The sequence below is a fragment of the Oenanthe melanoleuca genome, chromosome 3 (assembly GCF_029582105.1).
Source record: "Oenanthe melanoleuca isolate GR-GAL-2019-014 chromosome 3, OMel1.0, whole genome shotgun sequence".
Classification (NCBI taxonomy): domain Eukaryota; kingdom Metazoa; phylum Chordata; class Aves; order Passeriformes; family Muscicapidae; genus Oenanthe; species Oenanthe melanoleuca.
The window spans coordinates 13,225,277-13,240,756 of record NC_079336.1 but is presented as its reverse complement, the minus strand read 5'-3'; the positions used below and the strand labels follow the sequence as shown (position 1 = coordinate 13,240,756).

The following is a 15,480-nucleotide window of genomic DNA, read 5'->3' as shown; positions in this document are numbered from 1 at the left end:
TACAGCCTTGGCAGGGTGAAGCAGTTTTAGGACCTCTGTGTAGTCATGTCCAGAAGCAGAAATAACTCCATCCTGCAAGTTTCTGAGCAATTCCTGGAGGACCATTGACTCTCAATAATTAGAAATACTTGATGTTGGTGGAAGCTTATCTTTCTAGGACTGCAGGAGGGCACAAGGAGACTCAAGAAAATGATGAAAGAAAATTAAAGAAACTAATCATTAGGATCTGCTAGAGAAAGTTGCTTTTACAGAAAAAAAAAATTGAAGCTATACATCTTTAGGAAGAAGGTGTAGAAGTAGTTTGACAGGAGTTAATATGGAATAACAAAACCAAATAGGGAATCAGCAAGAAGTGGCAAAAATACTGTAAATGGGGAAATTGTTGAAAAGAACTCAGATGTTTATTAGTATTACTCTGAAACCCTTGAGAATATTATTTTTCAATAAGTTACACGTAACATTGTGTCATGTGTTCGGAAATAAAAGGAGGAAAATGCCCACAGTCTTCACTTCAAAATATTAATGCTTTTAAGGATTCTTAGTATGTGTCTTACTGTACTTATACTGTATTTTTCATACTAGAGAGAAAGCATTGGTATAAGATAAGGAAAATCTGTATAATTAAAAGTTCTCTGTCACAGAAATTTCCAAGAAATTTAAGCAGGACACAACAAAGTAAAACAAACCACACAAAATTATTATATTCATAGACTTGACCTTTTCTACAACCATGCTCGTTGAATACATTCAGTCTATCAAAACATATTGAATTACCATGTGCAATCCTATATATATTTTATTCTAATATTTCTCTGAACCATTCAGGCACATTAACAAATTCAGGGCCTCCAAAAAAGCGCCATAAAGGTTGGTCACCAGAATCTCCATCATCCACGGAAACTTGGAACTTGCAGCTCAATCCACAGGCTCCAAACAGAATTAAAAATGGTAAGCTATACCCAAAGTAATGATTTTGTTTCATTATTCAGAAAATAATGGGGGGAAAAAGGCATTATTTTAAAGAGACATGCAGATTCATAGGAGACATTTCTCTGTGCTCACCTAGATGCTTTATTTCCATTGATTTCTTTTTGAGGCTCTGAGGCTAACTCTCCTTAAGTTCCAGTCACCAAGTCATTTACAAATCCCAACAGACACCTGGGTCCATTTTTAGACACCAAAACACCTTTGGAATATTAAAATTAGTATCATAACTCAGGTCCATAATAACAGCGCCATCCATTGTTTCAATTATTTGTCAGAATATTCTTGGCATTTAGATTTTGTGGTCTAGATACAGGCAAGAGTGACATGCAGTGAAATAAATCCAGTTTCCCCAAAATGGGGGAAACTTCTTCTATTTCTTTTAATGTACTATGAAAATTACTGCACTATTTACTGTACTTTAATATACTATTAAACAAATTATTTATTTTAATGTACTATTTTTTACATTAAAGTTACCATAAAGTAGTTATGCCTCAGCAAACACTGAATCTTATTTTTTTCTTTCTTCTTATAGCAATAAAAACTGTTTAGAACGAGTGTAGCTAAATATATCACACAGAACTCACAAATCAAATCCTCTCATGTAACCACATGATATCACATAAGTTCTCTGTTTATGCATTCATACCTGGAACTGTTTATAAACATTTCAAAATCTTTATGTGCATGTGGGATGTCCAATGTTGCTGTGGCATAATTAGCCCTCCAAGACACTTTAGCATGATAGTGTGGGTTGTTGTAACAGGTAACGAGCTGTTTGATGGAGCCATAAAAAGCAGGTAGTGCTGATAACAAATGTGGGTATGAGAGGTTGCTGAATAACTTCTCTTTGAGAAAAAAATTGCCAGACCTAACTCCAGTAATAATGTGTCTTAGATGGAGGAAGCCTGCCATCTTTACCACATTCTGCTTTGGTGGGACCAGCCTCCTCTCCAATGGTGGGCTCAGGAGAACCAGTCTCAGTTCCTGACAACTTGCTGAAAATCTGTAAAGCAAAACCAGTTATTTTTAAAGGTAAACTCCCCAACCCCATAGCAAGGCCTCTTTTTTTTGCATGAGACGTAAAGATATATCCCACCCCTAAACACAGCTAACACTATCCATTTAAGAGGCTGACTCTCAAACTTGTTTAATGCACATATGAAAAATGATGAAATTAATGTGATGTGTGCATACATTTATTTTGTAGGTCATGGAAACTTCCCATATCTTTGTGGGAACATTAATGATGTGATAGTGAGTCCTTTGTTGTACACCTGTTACAGAAATTCACAGTCTTTATCCAGAGCATATGAACAGTATGGTGCATCCACAATACAGCCTATTTCTGAGGAAATGCAGCTGTTACTGACTGTCTACTACCTTGTTCAACTAGGTAAGATTGTTCTACATCCAGATAGATGACATTGAATATATTACATGCAAGCCAGTGAGAAGGGGAATATTAGGGCAGGACAGTACTAAATATGAATCTTTGATAGTGTGATATGAAACTATTTCATTCATGGTTATGGAACAAAATCAAGTAACTATGTCTTGAAGGCCAGACAGATTGAATTATAGGCATACCAAATTTATTTTCTGCTATCATCTGGGACCTCAGCAATGAAAATTAAAGGAAAAGAGCTGTAATTCACTGTTCTTGCAGACAGTCTGTGGTTTAGAAGTAGTACTATGCTGAGACAGGCAGCACTCAACCTCTTAAATATTTCTAATTACTGGTCCTCAGGTTCAAATTAGGGCAGCTTTACCAGGGTATCACAAAGGCATTTCAAAATGAAAAACTTGTTTCACATCTGCTAAAGGCAACAGAGTCATGCATGCAGAAAGCATGGTTTAAAAAAGTAAAAGTTTGTAACTCAACAGTTTTTAAGTTTGTAACTCAACAGTTTTTAAGTTTTTAACTCAACAGTTTTGTTTAATTGTTTCACAATATTTCCCTCTTATTTTGTTTTTTTAGCTGCAGACCAGGTGCCTTTGATTGAGGATCTGGAGCAGATATTCATGCGGTCCTGGCGCGAGTCCCACCTGTCAGAGATCCGCCAGTACCAGCAGGCTGTGCCCCAGCCCTTCCCCCAGGTGCCCAGCCACATCACCCCCGTGACTTCAGCCCAGCTGCCCTGGCTGGCAGGGCTGGCAGCCAGCTCCTGTAATGACAGTGTTCACATCATCGAGTGCAGCTACTCCCTGGCTGAAGGGCTTTCAGAGATGTTCAAGCTGCTCATTGAAGGAAAATTAATGAAGACAAACTACGTGGTGATCATATGCGCCAGTAGAAACCGAGCCATTGATTCCTGCATTGTGATAACAGGTAATATCCCAAGGATGTGTCTCCTTGCAAACCAGAGTAATCCAGTGCTGTGAGGGGTTTGGTTGGAGGAGCAAGCTGCCTCACAAAGCAGAGCTTTGACCAACCAGTAGTGGGCTTTGAGGAACGCAGGCTGGCACTGCACAGTTGGGTCCCTCCCCAGCAAACCTTCTGCCTGCATTGCCCATTTTCTCACCAAAGCATCTCAACCAACAAGGACACAGAGAAAAAATAGTGAGTTACAGCACACATAGTGCATAAAGCTCTGCTGCTCTGTGCAACTGGGATTTTACTGCAGAGAACCTTTCCTTAGCTTCTAAAAGATGATCTTTCAATGTCATTCCTTCAACAAACTGCTCCCAATTAAATAAAGTATCTGAATGGCCATTCAAAGATTCATTGTGATTGTAAGATAATTGGCAATTCCTTTCAGTATTATATGTTCTTTTTATATCCTGTGTCAACAAATACTTTCCAAACTGGGAATGAAATACAGAGAATTGTAAAACATGAATCTATTTTACGTGTCTGGTGCATATATGTATTGGAAATGTGAAAGACCCATCTCTGCAATTTTTGTGTGTGTGGTATTCATTTAGTTGTATTTTTATTATGATTTAGAACATACTTAACTTTAATTTGAAGTGTTTAATTTTTTTTTTTTTTTTGTCTTTTAGGAAAGTATCAGGCAAGAGTTCTGTCTGAGAGCATGCTTAGCCCTTCAGACTACCAAAAAGAAGTTAACTATCAGCTGGTCACAGGGAAGGTGGAAACTCTGGGGTCCTTCTTTAGCACACTCTGCCCAGGTACGTAACAAATTGTAAAGACGTTTCCACATCTCTGAAACTTTTAAGTCTCAGAAAATACCTGTGCTCATTTCCTTCCTCATTTCCTCATTTCCTTCCATAGCAAGACATTTTTAGAAATGCATGAAAATTGCAGGACAAAGATGTGAAAGAACAGTTGAATTGAAATTCCATCTAAAAGCGTCAGTTTCTAAAATCCATTGGTTTCATAAAAATAGGCCAGCAAATAACTGACCATATTATTCTTAGGTATGCAAATCCATCCTTATATTATGTAAGTCCATATGCATATGAATGTATAAATTCTTCTCCCTTAAGCATTTAGAACAGAATAGATCAGAGCTATTTTATGAAAGGTACTTGCCCCTTCAATTTACCATACTTTGAACTTGATTGTGATGCCTGGGACAGAGAGGAAAATTGCAGAGAGACAGGGTTACTGGATAATTTCTTAAGTGAGTGTTCTGAGAATTACAACAGGCAGGATTATCTGGGGATAGATCAAGCCATATGGAAAGTTAAACTATATCTCATAACTAGGGCAAATGCAGCATATTTGTCAGTGTTAATGAGGTGTTACAGTCTTCTTTGCCATTTACATCATGTTGGTAAATAGGTCACGAGAACCCTTCTGAATGTGTCATGATATTTTGAGTGGTCGCTTAAGGGAATATAATTTTCCTTAAATCTTCTTGTAGTTATGTATTATTTATCTTAGTATCTTCAAAGTATGGTTCTTAGAATCAAAGGGAACCATAGAGAGTCACAGAGAATCACAGAGTTTTCTGCTGTTGCTATTACTTGAGCAGAACAAATAAATGAGCATCCTAAAAATAGTTGCTACCTATATTCACTGGACAGCTCTTCACAGTACAGGCCCTGCCTTTTAGAGCTCACTGCAGACATGCTCAAACATCTTTTCAACTGCTGAGAAAATACTAATGCATGAGTCAGGCTTATTGTACTCTCTGCATAGCTGTCATCTGTAAGTAGTGCCCCTGCTCTGTAGAAATGTGTATGTTTGCAGATATGCAATACTTCAATAAAATATACCTTGCTTACTTCAGCATTGTGTATAGCTACAAAACTCATGTTTTTTCTTTTGGCTGTATCAGAAATTATTTTTCTTTCTATGTCTCAAAAATGTTGGAGCTTTAAAAATGTTTATCAGATTTTTCTCAACTTTCATGTAATGCTTGTTAGTGAACAATGTGGATCCATGGTCTGAACATAAACTAAGCCAGTTTCATGTCTTTGTTGTTGCTGGTTTGCATTAGGGCTTTGAGGTTATTTTTCTACCATATTCCATAAATGTCCTAGCTGGTCTGCAGAGATGGTTTATCATTCTCTGGCTGGTTTTCATTTTACTAGTGATACTCTGTAAAAACAGATGAAATAGAAAATAACAAAATGGTTCCTGTATAAAACAGCCAATAAGCCAAGGGCTAGCAAATATATGTAAAGTTTTTAAGATCTCCAAGACATAATCAATATGAAATGCAGCTCTTATTAACATGGATGTTTATTCCACTATCCCTTCAATTTGACAGAGGGTGACATTGATCTTTTGCTGGAGAAATTTTATCAAGAAAACCAAGGACACATCTCTTCATCACTTTCTGCTTCAGTGAATAAACCAACAGCAGTGAATGGAGCTGGAACAGCTGTGTGTACAAGTAAGGAGGATGTTTTAAAGAGGTAACAGAGTAGGGCACTGGACACCAAATTCTGGGCGCACAGTTAGATCCCTCTGGGCAGAGCCCAGAATGCAAAGGTCCTGAGGCAAACAGCAACTCATGTATTGGAATATTCAGATTTACACTGATGGATATTCTGCTCCATTCCACTGGGTATTACGGTGTTAGAAGCTGTAAGTTGCTCTTCTGTGGTAGTAATACACTATTGTTCAAATTCAGTTTCAGGTCTCAGACACTTACAGGACCAAAAAGTCCAAATACAGAAAGATTTCTTTACATCTTCTGTATGGGTTTTCATAAATGAACTCCTGTAAATAAGCAAAACACCTTAAAGAGTCATTCTTTGCCAGATTCTTAACATTTTGCCTTAGATCAGATTTTGGGCATAAACAGAATTTTGCCTTTTTCCAGGTTATGAGATTGAAGGACACCAGATTCGTCCATTCCAGCTAGCAGTGGCTCAGAAATTGCTGTCCCATATTTGCTCAATTGCTGACTCCAGCACTCAAAATCTCGATTTGGGATCCTTCGAGAAAATTGATTTCTTGATCTGTGTTCCACCCTCCGAAGTGACTTATCAGCAGACTTTGTTTCATCTCTGGCACTCAGGTGCTCATTAATTAGCTTTATTTTAGATTTACACAACATTCTTACATGTATTCATATCCAGAAATACTGACACTTGTTCCATTCTTTTAGGCATATTGTTAGAACTTGGATTAGAAAAGGAACATCTTACAAAGCAGAGAGTGGAACAGTATGTTATGAAACTAGATGCAGAAGCCCAAATAAAATTCAAAGTCTTTTTGCAAAACTCTATGCAGAATCCACACACACTGTTTGTCCTAATCCATGATCACGCACACTGGGATCTAATGAGGTAAGAAAACTGTAACTTGTTTTTAGTGAAATTATTATTACCTGCATTATCTCTCAGGATTAGTTTTCAGATTTATCCCTTCCTTCATCTTTGTTTGCATCTTTCTGCTAACTCTGCCTCCCCATGCATTGAATAAACATGGTTTAAGGTCCTTTATGACTTATTCTTACAGTTGTTATATTGTGCCTCAGTGGAATATATCAGCTTTTTTTTGCTCCCCATTCTTATCTACTTTCAGCTACAGCTATTGTTTTTTTGGCTGTTTGTCCTTTGTTCAGAGGGAAGCTTCCTGTGAAAGTACACAGAGCTCCTCATCCTCTGTTATTGTACTCTGGGTTGTAAAATTTGCAAAACCCCGACCCAGTGATAGACAACTAGTGAGCCAACACTGCTGCCTATTTTTTTAACTGACTGGAAATTTTCCAGTTCTTTTCTATCCAAAATCACTGATTTGTAAGAGTTGAAACTTCTGTGGATTCGTAGTGTTGCCAGGTAGAGTTCTGAGGGAAAGAGAGGAGTTCCTGTCCAGTGTTTACCAAGTTCCTCATCAGCTCACTTGTGTAACTCATTGATTGCTTCCCTCGTGGAGCTCTGTTTCCATAGATTCTCAATAGATTTCCATAGATTCTGCCTGCTGAGAAGTGGGGCTGCTTCTGCTGTCTGGTTCTGAGCTCTTGGGGAAGTTGGAAAACATTCTGAATTCCAGAAACACTGACATATTCCCATTTTGGGATCATGGTAGTGTTTCTCAAACAACAAAATGTGGAATCTTGCTTGTGGATGAAGTGAGGTCTTGTCTTTTACACTGGCTAACAATGATGACTTTCAATTAAACTGAGTCTGAGGGTTTCTTGTTCAGCTCCCCTGTCTTAGGAACTTACATGGACTTTTCAGCTGTCCCAGCCTTTGAGGCATTTATTAATATAACATCCTTGAGTGGTAGGGAAGTACCTATGTTGCTGCTTAACTTTTGTATTTCACTGTTGCACTTAACTCTGTTTTCTATCTAATAAAGATAGAGAGAAATTAAATACCATGAATTTGGAATAAAATTTTGCACAGGAGCAAGGAATTGATTGTCAATATTCAGTGATACTATGATTTGCTCTAAGAATAACTATTTTTTGCTTTTTCTGTCTTTTTCTATCATACTGACTTACCATCTGTAGTTTCCTGTCTTGATTTTTGTAGTTAGAATTATCTTTTGTTAAGGGCAGGACTACCCATCTGACCAAAGTTACTGCAGGACTATGAGTCTATTGGTAACTGCCACATCAACTTCCTTTCCTACTTTATCTCTCATATTCTGGTAGCTGCAAGGGATTGGTAATTTGCTAGCTAGAGAACTTATCAGACTCACAAAAATTTTTATTTGCAGTGAAATAATTTGCATTTTCTTTTCCCGTCTTTCTGTGCAACAATTTCAGGGTAAAAGAAGAATCCTAATTTCCCTTAACTTAGATTTCACACCCAGGTTTAAGCTATTCCACGGATACAAATATTCCCTTTTGCTGATCACTTTGGAGAGTTTTGGGTTTCTTTTTTTGCAGTGCTATGCATAGTCTTTATCCTCAAACAGAGCTGTCGACAGGGCTCGTTGATAGACTGCTGAACTGCAGGGAGGTGAAAGAGGCACCAAATATTGTGACCCTCCATGTGACTTCCTTCCCCTATGCACTGCAGACACAGCATACTCATATCAGCCCTTACAATGAGATCCACTGGCCTTCTTCATACAGCAATGTAAGATGCATGCTTTGAGCTGCTTTTCTGAGCTTTTCATGAGTTATTTTCCATTTATGTACTTGATAAAACTGTGGAGTCCCCATGATTTTTGTAAACAGGAATGAAGTTTGAACGACATCTTGCTCAGTCTGTGGCAAGTTCATTTTTCCTTTTCTTATCCTTTCTAGCTTTTTTTTTATTTATTCCTTGTATATTTTCCATAACCTTAGTAGCTCTGCTAAAAATTTTTGAACTACATACATAGAAATCATCTTCAGTTTTGTCTCTAGTGGATTACTGCATAAATATATGTACATACATGGATTTTTTTCATATGTGTGCATATTTATTCCATATAGCTGATCTGTCTGTGTATATGGATATGTGGGGAGAGGAAAAGAAATTGGGAAAAATTGGGTCAAATTTTCATTCTCTCAAAATAACTACTTTTATTTCTTTCTCTTCTTGTTTTAATTTGTCTGAGTAGATGCATGTTTATTAAAGAATGTGATTGTAAGTATATCAATACACCAATGGTTAATCACTCATAAATTAATTATTGATAGACTTTACCCTTATATTTTTATTGCTTGATTTGCTTTAGGGTGTCGATTTATACCATGAGAACAAGAAATACTTTGGACTGTCAGAATTCATTGAGTCCACCCTCTCTGGACATAGTATTCCACTGCTTCGGTATGACAGCTCCTTTGAAGCCATGGTCATGGCTTTGGGAAAGAGGTATGGGACCCTCCTTTGTTTAACAGGGGAAACTTAGCAAGTCAATTTAGGGCCTCCAGTTATTAGCTAGAAGCCTTTTTATGTTGCTTTTTTTTTTTTTTTTTTGCTTCTCACTGTCTTACACATTATTTACATATGCAAGGCATTTCACCTGCTCTTATTTTCTCCTATCTATTTAGTATATACTGGGCCTGCAATGTCATCAGTTGAGGCTGTCTCTTACTAAGAGCATGCACACTGCTTAGCCCAATTTTCAGTGTGCTCTTGTTGTGACTTGTAATTACCTTATATTATAATAATCTAACATTGTATCATCACATAATTTGAAATGTGTTATTACTTTTGTCTAATATTATCACTTGCTGACCCTGGCTGGTTCTGATTTTTTTTTGTATACTGCACTTGGAACAAAAAGAGAAGTTACATATATTGCTGTGGTAGGAACACATAAATCAGAAATAAAAACTTCAGAACAAGCCATAATCACTTTTCTAAGCAGGCCATAGCAAGCACTCTTTTTACTGTACACCTGGTTTTAATTTCTGTGAAAATCAGAACACAGGAAGCTATTGGATATCTATGGATTGCCTTCCCATAAACTGAAGACAGGGTGTAGCTGGCCTTGGGAAGTTGGAGTGTTCACAGGTTGCTGCCTACATATGCAGTCCTCTTGAACACAAGAGTAAGTTGGTTCAGGGCTTCAGTAGGAAAACAAGAGAAACACTCAATCCATCTCTGCCCCTTAAGAATGGCATGCAATGAAGAATAGTCTTCTTATTGATAAGAGAATGTAATTTTGATTGATTATATTACTGAGTGCCTCAGCTAATATTCTGTGATAAATTTTGTAACAGCAGTAAGGTATGGATAAACTAAAGTGATGTAACCTTACTGGACTACTTGCTTAGTAAATCTTTGTGAAGAAAAATGAAGAGACAACATCAATTCTGATTGTGAAATGATGCCTTGTAAATACTGTAGAACTGCAATTGATGAGATTCTGTTGTATAGTAGATATGAAGGATTATTTACAGAAGAAAATCCTGAGTTTACTATATTTTGTGAAAAATAGCTTTTTCACTTCATCCTTTAATACTCTTTAATTCACCATTTATTTCAGGTTCCCCAGATTACACAGTGCAGTGATACGGACTTTTGTCCTCATCCAACACTACTCTGCAGCTATGATGGCAGTGTGTGGTCTTTCTCAGATGAAGAATTACACCTCAGTTGAGACTCTGGAAATCACCCAAAATCTAATAAACTCTTCAAGACAATGTCCTAGTGGCCATGGCCTCATGGTAGTGTTGAGAATTCCATGTGTCCCACTGGCTGCAGTGGCCTATGAACGTCTATATAGTGTAAGGGAAAGACTAGCCCTTGAAGATAACTTTGAAATAATCTTGGGGAATCCTAATTCTGGAATCACAATCGGGAAGCACTTTGTGGAACAACTAAAGGTAAATTGCAGAATGGCATGTGCTGGGAAACTTCATTAGATGGTTAGGTGGGGAAATTTTACTGGTGACAGTTATAGTCATGAGTTGGAGTGTGAAGTCTTAAAGTAAAAAGTTCCATGAGGAGCATGGTTTTTACCTTTTACACATACTGTCTGTGACACCTTTCCTGTCCTGCCTGTGGTTAACGCTCAGTGAAGTATTGACTAATATGGTTAGCCCTTGACTTCCAGTAGCAACCCTCAGAAGCAGTTGAAATGCTTTTATCTAAAGGAACTATGAGAAATACATTAAAAAGCCAGATAAACTGTTCAGTTTTAGCTGAATTTACTCACAAAAACATCACAGTGCAGAAAGAAGATTTTAAGTAGCGACTAGATGATAATTAAATTATTCTTGTCAACAGCAGAGGGCAAGAAGACCAATTTGCCTGATCAGTGATGGTGGTTATGGATCTTAGAGCACCCTAGTGCTTGCAGCTTGGGATTTTATACTTTCTTAATCATGTTTTGGTTTATGGAGTAATTTATATCCTTTAAATCAGAATAATGGGTCATCTGTTTAAAAAAGCCTCCTTTGCTCTTCAAAAAATTACCATCTTCTGATCACCAAAGCAAAAATATATTTCCATTCTAAAATGTTGTAATATATATACATGGTATACTGTTTATTCTGTTTATTCATGTTAGATGAAGTCATTTGAGATCCAGAGCCCAATGCTGAGCTCATTCTGCCATTAATTAGGCATCACTTACTCTGAAAAATCAGCATTAGTTCTGAATCACATCCTGATTATGTTCTCTGATGTGTATAGAGGGGAACATGTCTGTATATGTCAGAGAGGTCAGAGGCCAAGTTGTTGTACTGTTGATCATACCACAGATATTCCTTATCTGTAGATAAGGACTGACTGGAGAGTAAAGCAATATGGCCTGGTGCTGAACAGTCAAACAATATATGGACTTGTCAGATTTCTCATAAAGTTACCAGGAAAACCAATAGCTTTAGGGGAGAGTGGGAGACTCCAGAGGATTGTAAATAGGGACAGTGGTATGTGTTGAACACTTCCAACTTTCTCCTGTTCCTCTAAGGTGAAAAAGTCTAATTTCTAGCTTATTTTCTTCCTTGGACTCAGACACCCATATTTTATCTGCCTCAAGAAGCCTCTGTATTCTCTTCTCTCCCTCAAAACTCCTGCTCAGCTTTACTCTCCACTGTGCCATATTTGCCATATGCCCTGATCTCAGTGCTGTCTATGGGAGGCTTTTCAGGCTGGAACATACTGTCCTGGCTAACAGCAGGCAGATTGCTGCCTGAAATGCTCTAGAAACTGTAAGATCTATCTGTGTTGAATTTGGCTCTGTTGTGTGGCTTCTTTTCCTCTATACAGGTGAATTATTATAATGGATGATAAAGTATGCATTTCTGTCTTTTTTTATTTTATATAGATGTATGTCAAATATATATATAAATATATTTATATATTTATATATTTATATATAAATATATTTATATATAAATATATAAATATATAAATATATAAATATATTTATATATAAATATATAAATATATATATGCTATTATATATTTATAGGTAAGTCCAAAATATAGATATGTCCAACAGGGTTTCTCTACTTTGTACAGATCTGGCAGAAAATTGAGGATGTGGATTGGAGGCCACAGACCTATTTGGAATTGGAAGGTTTGCCTTGCATATTGATATTTAGTGGGATGGATCCACAAGGGGAGTCTTTGCCACGGTAAGAAGATCCACTCTTTTCTCAGTGGCAGTGTTTTATCCATTACTTATCAAATAGCTAAAGATTAACTGTCTGATTACTTGTGTGAGAGGAAAACAGACTTCAGTGTTGAGGTATTTCTTTACCATTTTTAGGGCAGTTTTTATATCATAAATACCAATTTCATATTACTGATAATAAACCTGTGTTTATAGCAAGATGTAAATAGCTCTAAAACTATTATGAGAGCTATCCCAGTTTAGAAGGGAGAATGTGTATGTTTAAAAAAAAGAAGTATAGCTGTTTAGTTTTTTTAGGGTAACTGAGAAATCTGCATGATGCTGGTATGTGTGCTCCAGGCTGTGAGGAGAGATCAGTGCCTTCTGGAATGGCAGCTAGAAGTCAGACAGGATGCCCTAGGGCACTAAATAATTTGTATGTTCAATTGAATCCTGTTCTGTGTGTGTTAGGTTTAGAATCCAAATGACTATTCTTTTTCTTATGCTGGTGCTAATGTTCAGTGCAATAAATTGAGCTGTGTAACTGGGTTAAGAGAAAGAAAAGTGTATGCACCACAGTGGTAAACTTATTAAGCACACTGTGTCCAATCTAATCCCTTGTTGAAGCAAATGGTGAAAAAATTCCCCTTTGGCTTTGTTTCTCAAAGAGATAAGGAAGTATATTACAGTGAATTTTCATACTAGCTCCTCATGTTTCTCTCCAGATCACTGAGGTACTGTGACCTACGTTTAATAAATTCATCTTCTTTGGTACGGACAACCCTGGAGCAAGAACTTGGTTTGGCAGCATACTTTGTGAGCTCAGAAATTCACACAGAGAAAGCAGTTGTGAATGATGTGTTAGAAAGTGACCCAGAGAAACTAAGCAGTACTGACAACGAAGATGAAGAAATAGTGACTGAAGGTATTGTTTATTGCTGGTAATAAAAGAAGCTGTAAAATGATTGAAAATTATTAGCAAAAGCAGAAATGTATGGGTGAGGGTTTCTCACTTTAGTCTTACTGAGTGAGCTCTGCTCCTTAGTTTTGTTTCATCTCATTGAAAACCTCTCTTTTCTCACCCTCCTGCTGCTGATGCATTTTAACTTCTTGCAGTTCTACTGCTGTATCTGTTATCTCTCTGTTTTCTGGCTCCCTCCTGTGTTCCTCCTTTGCCCTGTATGTTCTGAAAGCCACCAAGTGGAGCTCGAGCAGGAACACCAAGTGACACTCACTGTTCAGAGGACTCTCTGCACTCTCCCTCCCCAGCAGGGAAGGGTGGATTTGCTGTCTGAGAAGCAGCAGCAGTGACCCAATCCCTACCCTCAGTGCAGTGGCAGCTCAAACTAAACTGTTTCTGACTGATCAAACCTGTGCTTACAATGATGTCAGTGATAAAGATTCCTTTCAAGGAAACTGCTGAATAGTCCCTAGTTTGTAAGGTGTTAAACAGTATGGATAGAAAATATATCTCAACACAGAAACTTCTGAGTTCTTCTTGAAAATGCCCATGATTTCAAAGGGACAGTGTAGAATTGGTGAATTCATAATTTCAAACCAATTGATAGCATACAAATATGTACAAAAACAGCAATCATTTACCCAGGAACAATTGCTTTTTGGGGTTTTTTGAGTTATAACTGATGGGCATAATCAGTTTTTTATTAGTTCTTTACACTTTACTGTCTGTTGTGCCTGTGAAAAACAAAAGATTTTTATCCCTGTAAAGTATTTAAATCTCAAGCAACTTGCCTTCATTTCCTTTTCAATACTGTGAGGAGGAAGAAAGCCAATTACAACTTCACATAGCAAGTTCTTACTCACTGAAAATGATAGCAGAACAAGCTGAACAAAAATACTTTCTTTAATCCAGTATGTACTCTTCATAGAGGAATGAAATACCTGAGGTCATACTCCAACTGTTCAGTAGATGCCTGCTTCAGAGATGATGAGTACTTCTTGTGATGAGTAGTTCTGTCCATTAAGTTGAAGTATGCTGAGATTGTATGTGATCTGAGTCAAATGGGCTCCTATGTTGTCTAAGGCTGCTCTCCTAGTTCATGAAGTGTGGTATGACCACCCAGAGTCCAATTCAGGACATATGAGATAGGCTTGCAGTCTGTTTTCTGATGGCAGTGCTTATGTCTCAGTTTACCATGTTAAAACTGTACAGACACAAGCATTTTAACTTAGAAGCTTGAGCTAGGAATCTCAAGTGAATGGCCTGGATGACCACCCAACTGAGAATTTTCATCACCAAAAGCTGAGATATAATCTGTTCATAAAGCTGTGCAGGGTAGAAGGTAATTTCATAACATACTGACAAAATAGAGCTTGTTGCCTGCTGCTTTCCCTGACACTGGATTAGTGGAGAATATAAGACATGGGTTGGAAGAGAAATTATGGTTGAGACAGGCCCAGACATTACCAGCTCCTGGCTGCAGCACTGGTTTTCGTGAAGCTCTTGCAGCTCAGCATAGGTAAACTAGACCATAGGCTGATCCAATATTCTGCAGTGGGAACAGATACTCTCCATACTGGGAATGGTGTCAGGATGAGGACAAACCCCACACAAACCCTTGTGTACTTTTCCTTACTTTGACAATATAGCTGTGACTCACAGGCTTACCTAAATTATATTTTGATTTTGTTTTCCCTTACGATCATTCATGAAACAGGTTCTACTTCAGAAAAGAGAAGTCCTATGAAAAGAGAAAGATCATGTTCCCATGACTCTGCATCTTCATCTCTCTCTTCAAAAGCTTCCAGTAAGACCATAAGATCATCTCTGTTTATTTAAGGCATAAAAGAAACCTTAGCTTTCCAGATAAATAATAAAAGGCATAGATCACTAAGATTTTGATAAGGCCTATTTTAATGGGATCAATTAAGATGACTAAAAATATACAGGTTAGACTTCTGAAATATAGGAAATAGGATCTTTTCTTGCTTAAAATTATCACATCATGGTGTGCTCAAACTAGGTCCTTCCATGTGGCCTGCCCATGGCTCTGTGCCCTCAGTTCTTCTGTGGTTAAAGAAATCTTCCTTTTTTTTTTTTTTTCTGTGCCCCTGGATACTGGAATTTTGAGGGATGTCACCACAGTGTTACTTGCAAC

The 15,480-nt window shown here is 37.4% G+C and overlaps 1 protein-coding gene across 1 annotated transcript in view; it reads left to right on the top strand.

The window, feature by feature from the left end:
- The window catches only part of GREB1 (growth regulating estrogen receptor binding 1), a 54,701-nt gene that overhangs the window by 14,975 nt on the left and 24,246 nt on the right, over positions 1-15,480 (top strand). The window contains exons 7-20 of the mRNA XM_056488632.1: positions 826-948; positions 1,885-2,022; positions 2,198-2,383; positions 2,969-3,319; positions 3,994-4,122; positions 5,673-5,798; positions 6,231-6,428; positions 6,519-6,699; positions 8,250-8,442; positions 9,029-9,165; positions 10,286-10,625; positions 12,268-12,383; positions 13,087-13,286; positions 15,040-15,129. Of these exons, the coding sequence (XP_056344607.1) occupies positions 826-948; positions 1,885-2,022; positions 2,198-2,383; positions 2,969-3,319; positions 3,994-4,122; positions 5,673-5,798; positions 6,231-6,428; positions 6,519-6,699; positions 8,250-8,442; positions 9,029-9,165; positions 10,286-10,625; positions 12,268-12,383; positions 13,087-13,286; positions 15,040-15,129 (2,508 nt within the window). The remainder of the gene's footprint in view (positions 1-825; positions 949-1,884; positions 2,023-2,197; positions 2,384-2,968; positions 3,320-3,993; positions 4,123-5,672; positions 5,799-6,230; positions 6,429-6,518; positions 6,700-8,249; positions 8,443-9,028; positions 9,166-10,285; positions 10,626-12,267; positions 12,384-13,086; positions 13,287-15,039; positions 15,130-15,480) is intronic.